A 16,951-nucleotide genomic window follows, 5' to 3' on the forward strand; every position below is an offset into this window, starting at 1 on the left:
CGCCGCCAAACAACTCCGTGCCGGGGACAGCCGGCTGAGCCCGCTGATTTGAGGGGCGGCGGCGCGCGTTCCCCATTGGCCGCCCGTCGGCCACGCCCCTCGCCGCGCCCACCCTCAGCGCCCACTGGCCGGTGCCGCCTGTCAATCACCCGCGCGACGCCCCCGCCGCGCAGCCGCTTTGCTTCTTGGGTTGGCAGCGCCGCCCGCCCGCCATCCCCCCTTCTCTCCGAGAGGCGGTGAGGGGTGAGAAGGGGAGAGAGGCACGGTGAGAGGGGAGAGAGGGGCGGCGAAGGGGTGAGAGGGGCGATGAGGGGAGCGCTGAGGGGCCTCCCGGAGGAGCCGGGAGGATCCGGGCACCCCCGCAGGCAGAGTCAGGGTGCGGGAACATCCCCGCCTCAGGCTGGGGCCGCGGGGATGTCCGGGTGTCGCTCATGGACCGTCGGTGCGGGAACATCTCAGGCTGGGGCTGCGGGGATGTCCGGGTGTCGCTCATGGACCGTCGGTGCGGGAACATCTCAGGCTGGGGCTGCGGGGATGTCCGGGTGTCGCTCATGGACCGTCGGTGCGGGAGCATCCCCGCCTCAGGCTGGGGCTGCGGGGATGTCCGGGTGTCGCTCACGGACCCTCTGTTCCATGCAGGCGGCCATCCCTGTGGGTGCAGGGACAGCTCCGGGACCCGCACTGCGAGGAGGTCTCGGCTCCGGGTGGAAGCCCTGAGACCGGGAGGCCTCGCTCGGCTCGGGGATCGCTTCCCCCGGCTGGCACAGAGGCACCCGCGCTGCTTTGGGCATCCCGGCTTTTCCAGCCGAGCCGCCGGCCCGAGGGGCAGCCGGGGCCGAGGACGCTGTCCCAGCACCGCGGAGGAGGGATGAGGACATCCTGAACGCTCGGGACAGAGGTAGGTGACAGCCCTGAGCCGTCCGGAGCTTGCTCGGTGATGTGCACCCAGTGCCCGCTGCTTTCCGGGGACTTCGCGGGGCTGGTTCCCAATGGGGCAGCAGCAGCAGTGGGTGATGCTGGCTCCACCAGGGGTTCAGCAGTGGTGATCCCAGCGGATGGTGATTCCAGCGATGCTGCCAGGGAAGGGGTGGATTGATCATCCTGGGGAGTGTTTGCAAACCATGTGCATGTGGCACTTGGGGACACGGGTTAGCGGTGGCCTTGGCAGTGCTGGGGGAATGGTTGGACTCGCTGGTCTTAGAGGTTTCTCCCGACCTGTATGATTCCGTGCTGCAGGCTGTGTGCTGTGCACAGGAATCAAAGCCCTCCTCTCGTTGTGTGGGCACAGGCAAAGGCTGCAGTGTGTCCCTCCTGCAGCCCTGGGCAGAAAGTGAGACCTAGCTGCTGGGAAGCTGGACCTGGAAGTGAAAATGAGAGTGAAACTCTTGTGGAAGTGGCAGTATAAAGGGCAGCATAAGAGCATCAAAAATCCAGGCAAAAAATCCTGCAAAAATCCAGCCGAAGCACACTGGGTAACAGGCTGGGATGCACTTGAATGTTCCCAGAAAAGGATCCTGCCTAGGCTGGGTACGGGTATAAAGTCTCTAAAGATCTTACCACATCTTGATATCTAAATAAAGTAATTTATTTATACAAAAGCACATATCTGAAGGCATAAGAGTTCTGAGAGCGGCCTTATTCTACAATCAATTACAAACTTAGGCAAACAAAGTCTAAACAAGACAATAACTAAAGCATAGAAATCTTAACACACAACTCTAATGAAACAGCAAACAAAGCATAGAATTCCTAACAAGCAAAACTAGTAAGACTATAAGCAAAGCACATATCTGACATTACAGCCTCTAGGTAAATCAGCCTCCCATCTGACCTCATGCAGGATTTTCCAACCGTGGGGTCACAATCACAGAAAGGGAACACAAGATCACAGATCCCAGACAGGGGTCCCGGCCGCGGGGATCACAGTGGCAGTGGAGGGGTCCCCAACTTGGCAGAGTTCCCGAAAGCAGGGTCACAGGGACAAGGAGGGGTCCCGGGGTCCCAAACCCTTGCAGTTCCCGGTTGCAGAGACAGGAACCCTCACAGACTCCCCAGCAGCCCCGAACAGAGTCCCGGGGCAAACGCCACAGGGGAAAAGGGAAGGGACGGGATCGCAGGGGCCAGGAGGGATCCTTGGGGTCCCGAACCCTCGCAGGAGGAAGGGACGGGACCCCAGGGCCCAAATCCCAGGCTACCTTTAGATGATACCTTTAGAATCCCATTTGGCTCCCTGGCAAGACTCTTTCCTCAGGCTGCAGGAGGTGGAGGTTGGATCGATTGATCAGATCGATCACTCGACCAATTCCTCCAATCCGTCCCCCTGACCGACTGACACAGAGGCTTTTTATCTCAAATTGCAAAATGCATATCATATCTTTTATCTACACACTAACCAATCTAGGTACAATTCTAAAGTTCGTAAAACTACGAAAATCAGCGTCAAAACCTACGCACAAAGCATATCTATTAACGTAAAACTCTATCTTACTAGCATAAGGTTCTACCTTGTTGTACATAAAACTCATACTAAAAATTATAAACAGTACTCTACTCTGTTTTTGTTATGTCTGTACTCTAGGCCTAAAGCTGTGTCCTTCTACACTGAACTAGAACTTAGGGCATGTAAAGCTTAAAGCTAAGGGTTAGATTTCTACTTTATGTATCTAAAGCTTTTATATATTCTAATTTTTCTAAAGGCTTTAATTCTATCTCTGTACTTTTCACTCTCTGTAGATGATCCATAGAAACACAGACTCCGACAGGATCCCTGTGCTTCAAGGTGCTCCCACAGCTGCCCCTGTAGGCAGTAGGGAGATGGAGTGAGTGCAAAGAGCCAGTGGTTATTTCAGTCCCATAATTGCAGGCTCATCCCAAAGTTCTGGAGAAGCATCTCACTTTTTCCAGCTCCAAAATCCTGAGGAATTGCAGCTCTACTACCCTACTCAAATCAGTTGTGTCCAAAAACTTGCCTTTGGACAATTTGAAAGGAGTTGGGTTGAGCTCTGTGCCAGCTAATTGGGTAATGATAATGAACCTGTGATAATTACCATGAGTTTGTGATAATTAACTTGTCAGCTGTGTAGGAAAAGTCTGGAGCAGGGAAGGGATGTGTAGTGAAAAATATGAAAAAAAAAAAAAAAAAGAAAAGTCAATACAATTCCAGACAAGGAATTATGAGTTGGGTTGGAAGGGACCTTAAAACTCAAGCAGTTCCACTCCTGCCATGGCAGAGACACCTTCCACTATCCCAGACTGCTCCAAGCCCCATCCAGTGTGGACTTGGACTCTTCCAGGGATCCAGGGGCAGCCACAGCTGCTCTGGGAATTCTATTCCAGGGTCTCCCCACCCTCACAGCTAAGAATTCCTTCCCAATATCCCATCCATCCCTGCCCTCTGGCAGTGAGAAGCCATTCCCCCTTAGGTAATGATTGGACTCAAGGATCTTAGAGGGCTCTTCTGACCTTAAGGATTCTGTCATTTTTCTGGATCACCTAATGGAATCTCGTTTGCATGGACAAAATGATGGGAAGAGCCGTCAGTGTTCCTCTCTGCCTTGCATTTTGGAGCAGCAGCAGGAGGGATATTTGTGCTGGGGCATCCAGGTGAGCTGGAGAGTGAGCTTCAGCCTGTCCATCCTGCTGTGGCTAAGGGACTGAGTCAGCTCCATGTGGATTTGGGGTCTGGTTTGTGTCCTCCCTGGAGGAAATTTGGGAGAGCAGCTCTCTGGTTAAGTGCTGCCAGAAGGGCATGGAAGGCAGGTGAGAATCACCCAGCAGGGTGTGGGGTGAATGTCTTGCTGCAAAGAGAGGCCTGATTTGGGTCAGTCAGCACAGGAGAGTTTGAAGTGGCTCCATTTAGGAGCATCCTAAATGCTCCTGGTTTAGGAACATCAGCCTAGAGAGTTAAAGCTGACCAGCTGAGGCCTCTGCAGGCTGGGAGGGGATGGAATGGGATAAAATTAACAGGAGTAGTGTATTTCTGGGAGACACTGGCACAGGATTCCCAGAGAAGCTGTGGCTGCCCCTGGATTCCTGCCAGTGTCCAAGGCCAGGTTGGGTGGAACTTGGAACATCCTGGGACAGTGGAAGTTGTCCCTGCCTGTGGCAAGGTTGGAACTTTGGTTTTTAAGGTCCCTTCCAACCCAAGCTATTCTGAGATTCTGTGATGATATTTGGACAAGACAAAGTGTAGATTTGGCATTAAAATCCAGGCTGGTGTGGTTTCTGCTGAGTCCAAGGAAGCCCATGGATGCTGGAGGTGGCACCAGCAGGCTGTGCAGTCCCTAATTCCAGCAGGACAGCAGTTCATCCTTGTCTTGTGACTCTTAAATCCCACCCCACAACACCCTCCCTTGAGGAAGCTCATTTTCCTCAGTGGTAAATCTTGGCAGCTGAGATGTGTGTGACAAAAAGTGTCAGGGAAAGTAGCTGGGATCAGAGTGGATCCCAGCCCATGGATTCCACTGCAGCATTCCTAGGAAAAACTGATGTGGCACAAGCAATTTCTGCCCTCACAAGAGTTTGGGCTGGATATCTCTGGTGGGTTTGGTTTCACTTCAGGTCACCTACAGTGACCTTAACCACCTTGCCTGGCTCTGCCTTGGATTTATGACAGTGGAAACATGAACTAGGCCTGGCATTCCGTCAGAGCTGTGCTAGGCTGTCCCTTGTCCCTGGGCTTAAGGTTTCCCAGCAGTGACACAGAGCTGGTTCACACATCCGTGGTATTTTCACACATCTCTGGCAATCCTGTGAGTGTCAGTGATACAGGGGGCTGGCTGTTTCCAGCCCTGGGGTGTTAATTTTCCACTGATGGAAAAGAGGTGGCAGAGGAAATGGCCTAAAAGCTGAATATTCAGGTGTGGGTTGATGTGGAGCAGTGGGAAGCTGCTGGGCAGGATGGAGTGATGAGGAGCTGAGAGGAGTTGAGCAGGGAAGGGGTGAGCACACATTTTTCACTGGACCCCAGAATGGTTTGGGTTGGAAGAGACCTTAAAAGCTCACCTCATTCAAACCCCCTGTTGTGGCAGGGACACTTTTCACTGTCCCAGGTTTCTCCAAGCCCTGGGACACTTGGACACTGCCAGGGATCCAGAGGCAGCCACAGCTTCTCTGGGCACCCTGTGCCAGGGCCTCCCCACCCTCACAGGGAACAATTCCTTGCCAATCTCCCATCCAATCCTGATCTGAGTGAAGCCATTCCCTGGGTCCTGTCCCTCCAGCCCTTGTCCCCAGTCCCTCTTCAGCTCTCCTAGAGCCCCATTAGGACTTGGAAGGGGCTCTGAGGTCTCCTTGGGGGCTGGAGTTATGTTCTAAACTGCTGAGCCTCTCTTCCAGGTACAATCCTGTGACATCTTTGACTCCTTGGAGGCTGCTCCTCTTCCTTCCTTGACAGTAAGCTCTCCCATTTGACCTGGGCTCGTTCCCACGTGCCAGGACTGTGTTTATTTTTCCATCCTGCCGTAGCCAAGTTTGTTATTTAATAAACATCACCCCCCCAGCCTGATCCCTGTCCCCTCTGTAAGCCAGGGGAACAGATGGGAGGGCACAGGACCAGAAACGCCTGACACTGCCCGAAGCTGGAAAGGAGACAACTGGAGATTTTGAGATGGAAAGAAAAAAATTGATGTGTTTCCAGCTCTGTTATGCCTTCAGGCCTGATCCAAACCCCTCAGCCCCTGGAGAAGGAGCCTGTGAAGGCTGAGAGTGCCTGTCAGTAACTCCTCACTCCTGGAGCATGGCAGAGGGGCTCTCCCTGCTTATTTTTGGAGTGTTTGAGCTTGGGTTGATCCAGGGCAGCCGTGGTGAGCTGGCAGCCTCTGCCAGGGTGTTGGAGGCAGTGACAGCCCATGGACACAGGGGTGTTTGTTGAGGGCAGCAGCTGCAGCTCGTGATGCAAATTCTGCATGGATTCAGTCCCAGCTTTGTCCCTTTGTTGAGCAGGGAGCAATCCCTGAGGAGCAGGCTGGGGAGGAATGGAGTGGGAAGAAGGTGTCTTCTCATCCTTTAACCTCCTCACATCATCTGCCATGGCCTCAAGTGAGCAGAATCCCAAAATACCAGATTGGTTTGGGTTGGGAGGGACCTTAAAGATCATCTTGTTCCATCCCAGGAGCAGGGATGCTTCCTACCAAAATCAATCTGTTCAGAAAAATTCACACTTAATAAATGTATTTTCTGGGAAAGTCAAGGTGGCTGCTAGGAAGTGGCAAAATCAGTAGCCAGAAGCAGAAAAGATTTTACAGGATTCTTGTCTGACTTATTGCTACGTATATTTTAGGTCAAGGGTAATCTGATTTTTTAATTAATCCTTTAAAGGTTAAATTGTATAGAATGTCTGATCACAGAGTAAAGAAAAAACCCAGCAGTACATATAAAAATAGCATCCATTTAAGTTACATAAATCCTTATAAATATAAGAGAGAAATCAGTTATTCTATAAAAAAAAAAATTCGGAACATGTGTTCCTGAAGCACCAGCAGAACATCCTCATGCTGAGGACTTCAGCTAGAAAATCTTTATAAATATACCTGCAAAATTCTTCCTCACTCTGACTACAAACAAGTGTCAGAAGATGCACATTTCTGTTTTGCACTGAAACAGGAGCTCTCCTATTTGAATCTCAAATGGCCATTTGCTTTTTGGCAACCACAACATGTCCCATCCCTTTGCAAACACCTTTCAGGGCCACATAAATTCTGTTGGCATCCTCGAAGCTTTTGAGCAGGAATTGAGACAGTTTGGGCGGGGGTTTGTGGATGATGCTGTCACTGCTTTGATGCCTGTGCGTGGAATTTTTCTTTGACTCAAAAAAAGTAAAGAGGAGGAAAGAAAACCAGACCAAAGCTGAAAGCACTGAGGGTCTGTGCACTTGAAGGTGTCACTCAGAGGGAAGAGAGTGGCTTCTGCTGTCCTCTTTGCACTTGTCTGAGTCACCTGTGGATTGAGTGACTAATTCTTAATGTCCTCGAGATGTTTGTGTCATATTAATAATCATTTCCACAGTTGGAAATTATAGCCATGTAACAGAGACTGAAACAGAGAAACACTCATATATGTGTTTATGTATGTTTTTTTTATTTTTTCCCCCAGTTGTGACTCTGCTGTGCCTGTAGCTGGGAATAGCCATGGCAGCCCAAAAGGACAGATGGGTTTCCTCCTTGGTTTTCCTTCTCTTCTGTGCCTCCTCCATCCCAAAATGTGCACGTGCCAGCCTGCAGCAGGAGCCGAGCCCCCAGCACTATTTCAGTGGCCTGGAAGCTGGAAAAACATCCCTGGCTTTTTTCACCCCCAGTGGTACGTGTTTAATGTGAGTTTCCATCAGCCTGGGGGGCTCAGCAAGGCTTGGGTGGGAGTGGAACAATCACAGAGTCATGGAATGGTTTGAGTTGGAAGGATCTTAAATTCCTTTCCATGGGCAGGGACACCTTCCACCACCCCAGGCTGCTCCAAGCCCTGTCCAACCTGGCCTTGGACATTTCCAGGGTTCCAGGGGCAGCCACAGCTTCTCTGGGAATTCTGTCTCAGCCACTCCCCACCCTCCCAGCCAGGAATTCCTTCCCAATCTCCCATCCATCTCTGGCAGTGGGATCCATTCCCTGTGTCCTGTGACTCCATCCTTTGTAAAGAGTCTCTCTCTGTCTCTCTTGTTGGCTCCTTCAGGCACTGGAAGGCTGCAATTAATTCACTCCAGAGCCTTCAATCTTCCAACTCTCAGCCTTTCCTCTAGCAGGACTGCTCCATCCCTCTAATCAACTTGTGGCCCTCCCCAGTGAAGAGGAGTTCTTGAGATTTTTAAACCCAAAGGGGTTTTAAAGAGCTGGCCAAGTGCTGTGTTTGCACAGTTCCAAGTGCTCCTGACAGGCAGAGACCTCTTGGGATGGGTTATTTTCTGGCTGTGTCCTCAGGCACAGTCCTTCAAACATCTTCATTCATTTTCTGGATTATTTTCTGGAGATACTGTGGAGGACAAAGCCAGTTTCCTAAGGAATTTTCCCTCTTCCATAATTCCTGCTAGAAAAAGGAGAATCCTTTCCGTGAATGAGAACTAAAGGCTGTCATGGATCAGGAGAAGATCCTTGACCTTGCTTTTGTTTTGTGTGGTTTCCCAAAGACATTGGGTGGGCTGAGGAACATCTCCCACATCTCAGTGTGTGGCAGAGGATGCTCTTCATCCTGAGGACTTGCAGAGGATATTTTTATTTTGTGTTTCAGTTTCTCCTGGTGCCCAGCCCTTCCTGGAGCATGTTGAGAGCTCAGCTGAGGCCCTCCAGGACTATGGTGTTTCCGTGGTGAGGGTAAGTGGGGCTCAGGGAAGCTGCTGGATGGGATGGAGGCAGTAGGAGATGAGCAGGGAAGGGATGAGCACAGATTTTTCATAGAATCACAGACTCACAGAGCAGCTTTGGCTTTCAGGGGCCTTAAAGCTCATCTCTTTCCACCTCACCTTGCATGGGCAGGGGCACCTTCCATTGTCCTGGGTTTGCTCCAAGCCCTGTCCAGCCTGGCCTGGAACATTTCCAGGAATGGAAAATCCACAGCCTCTCTGGGCACCCCATTCCAGTGTCCATGTTCCATGGTGGATTAGATTGGTAAACTTCTTTTCAGCTCAGTGCAATAAATATTTGATACAAAGGAGTTCTTAGCTGAAATCTTATGCAGATTCACGTGAGGAAATTACAAATTCAGGCAAGTGTAATTAGACTCTAAGAAGTGCTTATATATTTATATTTGGATTTATTTAGTTTCCCCCAGCTACAGACTAAGTTCAGTAAGGATGCACACATCTGTCACTTTGAATATGCTCATGGGGTCTTTTGATCCCATGTGGCCCAAATCAGCAGGCTGAGCTGGAAAACTGAAGTAGAAACTCCACTCTCCATCTCTGGTCTCCATTTTGGTGGATTTTTCCTCCCAAAAGGTTTGGAAAGGCTGGATTTACACTCTTGACTGGAAGAAAGCTGTAGGGGGTGTGTGGTCATTGTGGGGCTGAATCTGTACAATCTGTAATTGTACATATTTGCTTTCTAGGTGAATTGTCCCAAAGAGGATGTCTCAAGATATTGTGGGAAAGAAAATGCATTAAGGAAAGCCTTCCTGTTCAGGTGAGGGGCATTTCTGGGCACTGCACTGGGGTTTCTTTCCAGTGCAAAAGTTTGAAGGAAACACTGTCAGCAGTCAGAGATGTCTGTGGAGGAATGAGAGGAGCATGAGGACAGCAGTGACCTGCATAGTTCAGCCAAAGGTACCCCCAAAATTCCAACACAGGCATAGGAGATGCTTTGTCCTCAGTGGGAATTCTCCCATCCTGCCCCAAGTTCCTTGGAGCAGCAGAGGGATGAGCTGTGGAATGAAACCACAGGAGAAACCCTCCATCAGTGTTCTCCTGTTCCTCTGGCCTCCCACCCCCAGAGCTACACTCAGGCCACAAGATTTTGGGCCTAGTCCAAGAAAGAAACATTTTTAGGTGCTCTCCTTGTTGGTGAGGTTAACTCTTCTGCCCTGGATGGGAAGGTTCAGCTCCTGGTCTCTGCAAGAGCTGTCACCTGGAAGCTTTTCCATGTATCAGCTCAGTTCTCACTGACTGTTTTACTGATAATCATGGAATAGTTAAGGTTGGAAAAGACCTTTAAGGTCATCAGGTCCAACCATTCCAAAGACCTTCAAGGTCATCAGGTCCAACCATTCCAAGAACCTTTTAGGATCATTGAGTCCAGCCCTTCCCCCAGCACTGCCAAGGCCACCATGTCCCCGAGTGCAGCAGGAACCTGCTCAGCTGGGCTTGAACGATTCCCAACTCAGACCAAAGACATCTCCAGTGTGTTCTGCCATTTCTCCATCATCCTCCCTCTCCTCCTGTGCCTGCCTTGGCCCCCTTTTCCCATGTGATCCATGCAGTGAATCCTCTTTTCCTCCTCAGAGGAAACCGACTGATCCGAGAGTTCCCCACCGATGCCCTGTTCGATGTGGACTCCATCGTCGCCAACGTTCTGTTGTAAGTCCAGACCACATCCCACTCCCCAAAATCCTTTTCCTTTCTGCTCCCACTGAATGCCAACCCCAGGTATTCCAGATGCTGCTCTCTCAGTCAAGCTCCTCTCTTCATTACGGTTTGACCCTGTTAAATCTTTTCCCTTAACTCACCAGCACCTCCAGCTGGCTGTGAATCCTTAATCTGCCAGCAAGAAGCTGGAATTTTACCCTGTTTTTCCCACCATGGTTGTGTGGCTGCAAATTTACCCTTCAACCAGTTACTAACAAGGTTTCTTCTGCCTCCTCAGTGCCCTGCTCTTTAATGAAGTTAAATACATTGAAACACTGGCAGACCTTGAGAACATTGAAAATGTGTTAAAAGGGAAGTCCAACATGGTCTTTGCCTACGTACCAGCTACTGGGACAGCAGGTATGGACACGCAGCTTTCCATCTTCCCTCTCTTCCCCCAGCCTTCTTTTGATAGAATATCCAGGAGCTGAGTTTCTGACCCAAAATCCTGCAAATGCAAACCTGCAAGGGCCACCCAGCCACAAGATCTCTACTTCCATGTCTTGCTTTGTTTCCAAAGGGATCAGTTGCACCAGAAAAGTTTTGCTGGGAGCATAAACCTTGAGAGGACTTGGAGAGGGAAAACAAACCAGTGGTTGCTGTCTTAAAAATAATAAATCCCTGGGTAGATCTCTGGCTCTGCAGTGGAATGGATTCACACACAGCACCTGTTTGCTGGATGTTTTCAGACAGACTCTGTGATGTTGTACCAAGAGTTTCTGAAAGCCTGGGAATTGATATTTGCAGGTGGGAAGGCTGAAACAGGAGATGTGGAGGGAACAGAGCTGATTTCGCCTTGCCTTTCCCTTTGCAGAGCACAGAGCTGTGATGGAGGCAGCCTTTGTCTATGGCACCATCCACCAGTTTGTCCTGACAACTGAGGCAGCACTGCTGAAAGCCACCAGGTACCTCCTGGACACTGAGGGGCTGGAGCGTGTCCAGAGAAGGGAACAGAGCTTGGAAAGGATCTGGAGCCCCAGGAGAGGCTGAGGGAGCTGGGAAGGGGCTCAGCCTGGAGAAAAGGAGGCTCAGGGGGACCCTGTGGCTCTGCACAGCTCCTGACAGGAGGGGACAGCCGGGGGGGTCGGGCTCTGCTCCCAGGGAACAGGGACAGGAGGAGAGGGAACAGCTTCAAGTTGTACCAGAGGAGGTTTGGATTGGATATTAGGGAAAATTTCTTCCTGGAAAGGATTGTCGTGTCAGAACAGGCTGCCCAAGGCAGTGGTGGAGTCCCCATTCCTGAAGGGATTTAAAAGCCATGTGGATGTGGCACTTGGGGACATGGCTCAGTGGTGGCCTTGGCAGTGCTGAGGGAATGGTTCGAGGGCTTTTCCAACATCAATAACTCCATAATGAGTTATTAAAATCACATAACCTGGGATTTTGTCACAGGTGACACCAGGGCAGGCACCAGGGTGGCCCTTCCCGAGGTGCCTTTCCACCCTCGCAGGGTTTCGGGGAATTGTGCTGTGGCTCCCACTAGATGGCACAGTTGTCATTGCACAGGACTCGCCTTAATTCTCCTTAAAGCAGCGTGGCCACCTCCCGAGCTGCTGAAATGGTGGGAGCTTCTCCAGCAGGAACAGCTTCCAGCCAACCAGGGTTTGAGGGCTTAACAGGGCACTTGCTCCTCCACGGAGAGCTCTGGAATCCTGATCCAAAGAGGGTGATCCCTGTTTTAGGGGTAAGGAACAGGTGCATTAGAAAAGGAAAGTGACTTCCCAAAGTTACCCACAGGCCAACAGACGGTGTCACAGCTAACCAGGGACATTTTCTGCTATCCCAGGTTGCTCCAAGCCCTGTCCAACCTGGCTGGAACACTTCCAGGGGCAGTCACAGCTTCTCTGGCACTCTGCCTGGGCCTCACAGTCAAAACTTCCTTCTCAATATCCCATCTATCCCTATCCTTTGTCAGTGGGAAGCCATTCCCTGTGTCCCTCTGTCCCTTGTCCCTCTCCAGTTCTCCTGGAGTCCCTTTAGGCTCTCGAAGGGGCTCTGAAGTCTCCCTGGAGCCTTCTCCTCTCCAGATGAACACCCTCAGCTCTCCCAGCCTGTTCCACCACCCTGCCAAACCCTGAGCTTGAGGATAACCTGTGAAACACATCAGCAAACCTGCTCCTTCTGTCGGGGCACTCTGAGCCCCTGCTCAGGGTGGGTTTTGTTTCCTCTGTCACAGCCATGATGACCCCGATGTCTCCTCTGCCTGGCTCTTGTTCTGCCACTGCCAGCGGGCCACAGAGCCAGCCCAGCCCTGCAGGAGGACAGCCCTGGCACAGCCCCTGACCCTGCTCAGCATCCACAGGCACCTCAAGCTCATGGGGGCTCCCTTGGTGGTAGGACTGGGGAGGAGGAGCTGGGTGGGAGGGCAGGGAGGGGTGTGAGGATGAGGGAGGTGAGAGCAGAGAGAAAGGCTGAGTGTGGGAATCTGCCCCTTCCAGGGTGGGCCCAGGCAAGGAGCAGGAATCACCTGGTGCATCTGCCTCACCAATTCAGGGCTGGCCAAAATGTAAATAAATTATTGAGGGCATTTTTCAAATGCCTCTTAAGCACTGCCCAACTCAATGTGAAGCTTGTTCCAGTGCTCTGGGTAAAGAAACCTTCCTGATGTTCTGTCTGAACCTCCCTGATGCAGCTTTGAACCATTTCCACATATTCTGTCCCTGGATACTCTGGAGATATCAGTGTTTCCTTCTCCACATCCCCTCAGGAAGCTGCAGAGAGCAATGGGGTCATCCCTCAGCCTCTTTTTTTCTTCAAATTAGACAACCCCAAAGTCCTCAGCTGCTCCTGTAGGCTCCCTGCAGGACTTTCAGCACCCTCTGGAATTTGATATCAGTCCTTCATGCCTTGGTGATCACAAGGAACAGGAGGTTCCCTCCACAAGGCAGAGAACTTCAGCAACCTCCTGTTCCCAGTGGCCATCCCTGCCCATCCAAAAGGAGGAGTAGATGAGCTGGGAATGTTCCTTCAGCCATTTCCCTGGATTCTTCCCGTGGAGGGAAAGCACTTCATCAGGCACCTCTGTGCTGTCATGAAGCAGCATGTCCAAGGCAGGAAGGGAAGGATTCCAGCTCTTGCATGTTGTGGCTGGGATTTTCAAACTGCCCCGGGGAATGGATGCCAGACAAATAAAAACGAGTGGAGATTTGACATCTGGAATTGCTAAACCACAAAAAGCCCCACACAAAATAAAGCCAGGTTTTTAACAGGGAAGTCGTGGCATGTTGGAACAGTTTAACTGGAGTTGTGTGGGTTCTGCTTCCATGGATGTTTTAGAATTGGGGTTGAAATCTTTTTTCTGAGGATTTCTGAGGTACCTTCAACTAGTGGAGCTGTGCTGCAGCATAACCCTGGCTGTTCTGCAGACAGAGGTCGCTGAGGACCCAGAGAAGATCTCCACTGTCCACCTGCAGCTCGGGCTGCCCCTGGTGTTCATCCTGAGCCAGAAAGAGACCTACGAGGCTGACAGGAGGACAGCAGAGTTTGTGGCCTGGCAGCTCTTGGGGAAAGCAGGAGTTGCCCTTTTGTCCAGGTATTCCTCTCAGGTGTTTTGGGGCTCTCCTTGCTTTTTGTGGGGTTTCTGAGCTGGGTTACCCCAACACCAGGATGAGTCAGTGGACTCAATCACACTTGGATGAGAGGCAGTAAAACCAGGCTCTATCCTGTGACAGGGTATTTCATATTTAAGGATTTGTCCAGAATTGTATTAATTTGGAGGTGTTGCTGGCTTAGGGGTGGAAAAATATTCAGAATAATTGGAGAGGAAACTTAGCACTGATGGAATTAGGGCAGAAAGAGCAGGGGTGACCTTCCATGCCACTCCATCTAATGTTCACCTTGTCTTTTGAAAGGGACCTCGTAGATCTGAACGTTCTGCAGCGGTCAAACGTCGCCCTCAAGACACCAGAGGAGGTTGGATACTGGATTCCTTTGTTGGACAGTTCTGGAGAGGGTGGTGTTGCTCATCTCTGGTATTAATGTGACAGCATTCACTGAAGCTCAAGGGGAAGAGTCTTTCCCAACTTGCACACCTGTGTGCAACAGGTTATCCAGAGAATCTGTGGATTTCCAATCCCTGGAAGTGTTCCAGGCCAGGTTGGACAGCGCTTGGAACAACCTGGGATAGTGGAAGGTGTCCCTGTCCATGGCAGGGGGTGGAACTGGGTGATCTTTAATGTCCCTTCCATGATTCCATGATTTGGGTGCTGCAGAGCCATTGTGCCTGCTGGAAAGAGAAAATAGTGAGTTTATTTTATTTATCAAAACATCGAGTGACATCTCCACTACACCTTGAGACAACACAAGGCTGTGAACGACATCCAAGTGCAAATTCCCCAAAGATTTGGATTTCTGAAGGCCTTAGGAAAAGTCAAAAGATGGGAGAGGGACTGAGTGTGAAACAAAGAGCAAACAACCAGAGGGCTGAGCTGAGCTGAGCTGAGATAACCCAGTGCCTCTGGCAGTGAGCTGGGAAGAGGGCAGGGTGTGAGTTAAATGAGGCTGATCAAGATGAGTTAAACCCTGGAGGGACCTGACCCAGCTTGTGAGGCAGGCTGGGGTTGGGTGCTGGCAGATGCCAGGGAGCACACGGTGGCCCAGATTACCTGAAGTGTCACATTTGTGATTTCTGGTGCAGGATCAGACCTGAGCATCCCCTGAGGCCTTCCCGTGGCCTGCTGAGAGATGTGCACGCTGGGTGGCTCTGGGAGCCCGTGGGAGGTGCCAGCACTTTGCCATTTCTCTCAGCTCCTGATGAACTTCCCATTTTCTCTCTAGTGCCTTTGTCTGAGCTGGTGCCAGCAATGGTTTTAAGCTGACAAGGTCTCATTTCTCAGAAACTCGTGTTGCTTTTTTGCTTCTTTCCATGGGTTGGCAGTCCCTGTACACTTGGGAACGTTTCTGCTGGCTGAGCTCCATGAGATAAAGGATTTTTTGTGCTGGTTTCCCAGGCTGTGATGGGCTCCTCAGACCCAGCCTGACCCCTCTAAGGAGGGGACATCCAAGTGTCCCCTGTACTTCCCTGCTCTCTTCCCCTTCTTGGCCACTGGAATTTTTCCTGCAGTGCTGGATCTGAGTTAAATTGCTGGGAGATAGGGCTGATGGCCACATTTACTTCCTGGAATGAGAAAAACTCAAGCACAGCAGAAAAAACAGGGTCAAAGAAATGTAACCCAGACATTCCCCTGTTTGGCAGCTTCAGGGATCTGTGGCATATCCCAAAAATAAGGAGCTGGGAGATGGTGCTCCATCAGCCTGGAGTTTGGTCTGCAGACAAAATAAGCAGAGGGGATGTTGTGCTCCCACTGATTGATTGTTTTCCTCAGGGAATGCCAATCCAATACCTGGTCTTGGAAGACACTGATGAAGTTATAACCCTGGTGGAAGATAAGAGCAAGGTCAAACAAATCCAGGAGGATGAGCAGGAGGAGGAGGAAGATGAGGATGAGAAAGAGAATAACAATCAAGGTGTGCAATTAATCAGTGAAAAGCTGATTGTCATCAGACAGAAGGTGCAATCAGCATCAGACATGGCAAAGCAATGAGAGAACACTTTGAACACAAAGCCATTAGAGAACACTTGCAATCCATCACAGTCACTTCATGGTGGCCACAAAGTGGCTCTTTCATTCTCTGAGGTCACTGGGATATGATAGACAGGTCTGATTTTTAGTGGAAACACCAGGGAGAAAAATCAGAGCTGTCAGAGGAACAGTTGCTGTGTGAGGGAGAGGAAAATGCTTGGATGCACCAGCTCCAAAGGCGTGAGGGGTTAAAGTGCACCCAGCACTGTGTCCTCTACAAGCATCTGAAAATTATCCATCCCTTTGGAAGGATTTGAGACATGTTTTTGTAAGAGCAGAGCCAAACCTCTCTCCTTCAGGGAGAAAACTCTGGTCCCTGCAATGCAGAATTGAAAATGCACACTTCTTTGTGCAAAACTGGGGGTGTTTTCTTAAAAAAGGAGGACAGGATCCTAGAGGAGCCTGAAGAGAATTGTTCCAATCCATGGGCAGAGCTGTGGTGAGGTGGGATTAGGGCATTTTGGGGGTTTGTCTGGGTGGCTGTGCCTCCTCTCCCCACACAAGATTTCACTCACCCCACATCTCTGCTGAGAGGTTCTGGATTACAAAATCGTGCACTGGGGTGGCACAGGGGGCTGCAGTTCCCCCTGCCCTGGACATGACTGTGGATCCCTTGCAGATATTCAGGATGACCAGGTGGTGGAAGCAGTTTCCAGGGACAAGAAGAGAGAGCTGCCCCTGGAGCAGATCCTTGTCCTGACAGAGGAGAACTTCCACTCCTCCCTCTCGGAGGCTGCCCGGACAGTGGTGCTGTTTTATGCCAGCTGTGAGTATGAAATGTGGCCTGGCTGTCCCTTCTCTAACTTTGGGATGTTCTCTGTGCTTTCCATGATCCTGGAGAGATCCTGGAGACAAGTTTTGACCATTAATCCTGTCCCATGGGCAGTAATAACAATCAGCTTCAATCAGTTCTTCCCACTGGCTGATGAGAACAGGTGTCAATCTGATATTTAGAGACATTTAACCTTCATTTTATAGGAAAAAAAACACATGGGACAAGAGGGGAAATTAATGTAGCATGGACTCATGGGCTGGCCTGGACAGTTTGGCTGCTGTCTGCTGAAGCATCAAGTTAAATTTTCCTTATTTATTTCAAATCTTACAGAGCTTGAAGCACCTCAGGGTGCAGAGATTCCTGATGTGACATTGTCAGGGAGCGAGGTGTGGCTAGCTGTCCCCTGGCTGTCCCTCAGGGCTGTGTGTCCCCTCTCCTATGTTCCAGGGGAAGCTGTGTCCCTGGCAGTGCTGCGCTCGTACTCGGAGGTGGCCGCTCTCCTGAAGGGTAAGGAACCCCAGGGCTCAGGGCTTTCACTGCTCCTGTTGGCAC

At 50.8% G+C, this 16,951-nt stretch overlaps 1 protein-coding gene across 3 annotated transcripts in view; it reads left to right on the forward strand.

Annotated features, from left to right (window-relative positions):
• Positions 1-152: 152 nt before the first annotated feature.
• The window catches only part of TXNDC16 (thioredoxin domain containing 16), a 37,385-nt gene continuing 20,586 nt past the window's right edge, over positions 153-16,951 (forward strand). The window contains exons 1-14 of one of the 3 annotated variants that reach the window (XM_063399677.1): positions 153-265; positions 640-898; positions 7,093-7,296; positions 8,215-8,297; positions 9,031-9,104; positions 9,920-9,994; positions 10,281-10,402; positions 10,857-10,947; positions 12,219-12,375; positions 13,408-13,574; positions 13,894-13,954; positions 15,367-15,508; positions 16,244-16,390; positions 16,847-16,906. In XM_063399677.1, coding sequence (XP_063255747.1) covers positions 7,128-7,296; positions 8,215-8,297; positions 9,031-9,104; positions 9,920-9,994; positions 10,281-10,402; positions 10,857-10,947; positions 12,219-12,375; positions 13,408-13,574; positions 13,894-13,954; positions 15,367-15,508; positions 16,244-16,390; positions 16,847-16,906 — 1,348 coding nt within the window. In that variant the 5' untranslated portion in view covers positions 153-265; positions 640-898; positions 7,093-7,127. The remainder of the gene's footprint in view (positions 266-639; positions 899-7,092; positions 7,297-8,214; positions 8,298-9,030; positions 9,105-9,919; positions 9,995-10,280; positions 10,403-10,856; positions 10,948-12,218; positions 12,376-13,407; positions 13,575-13,893; positions 13,955-15,366; positions 15,509-16,243; positions 16,391-16,846; positions 16,907-16,951) is intronic. The other 2 variants (XM_063399678.1, XM_063399679.1) reach the window with 2 other exon arrangements.

This window comes from Prinia subflava, chromosome 5 (genome assembly GCF_021018805.1).
Source record: "Prinia subflava isolate CZ2003 ecotype Zambia chromosome 5, Cam_Psub_1.2, whole genome shotgun sequence".
Classification (NCBI taxonomy): Eukaryota; Metazoa; Chordata; class Aves; order Passeriformes; family Cisticolidae; genus Prinia; species Prinia subflava.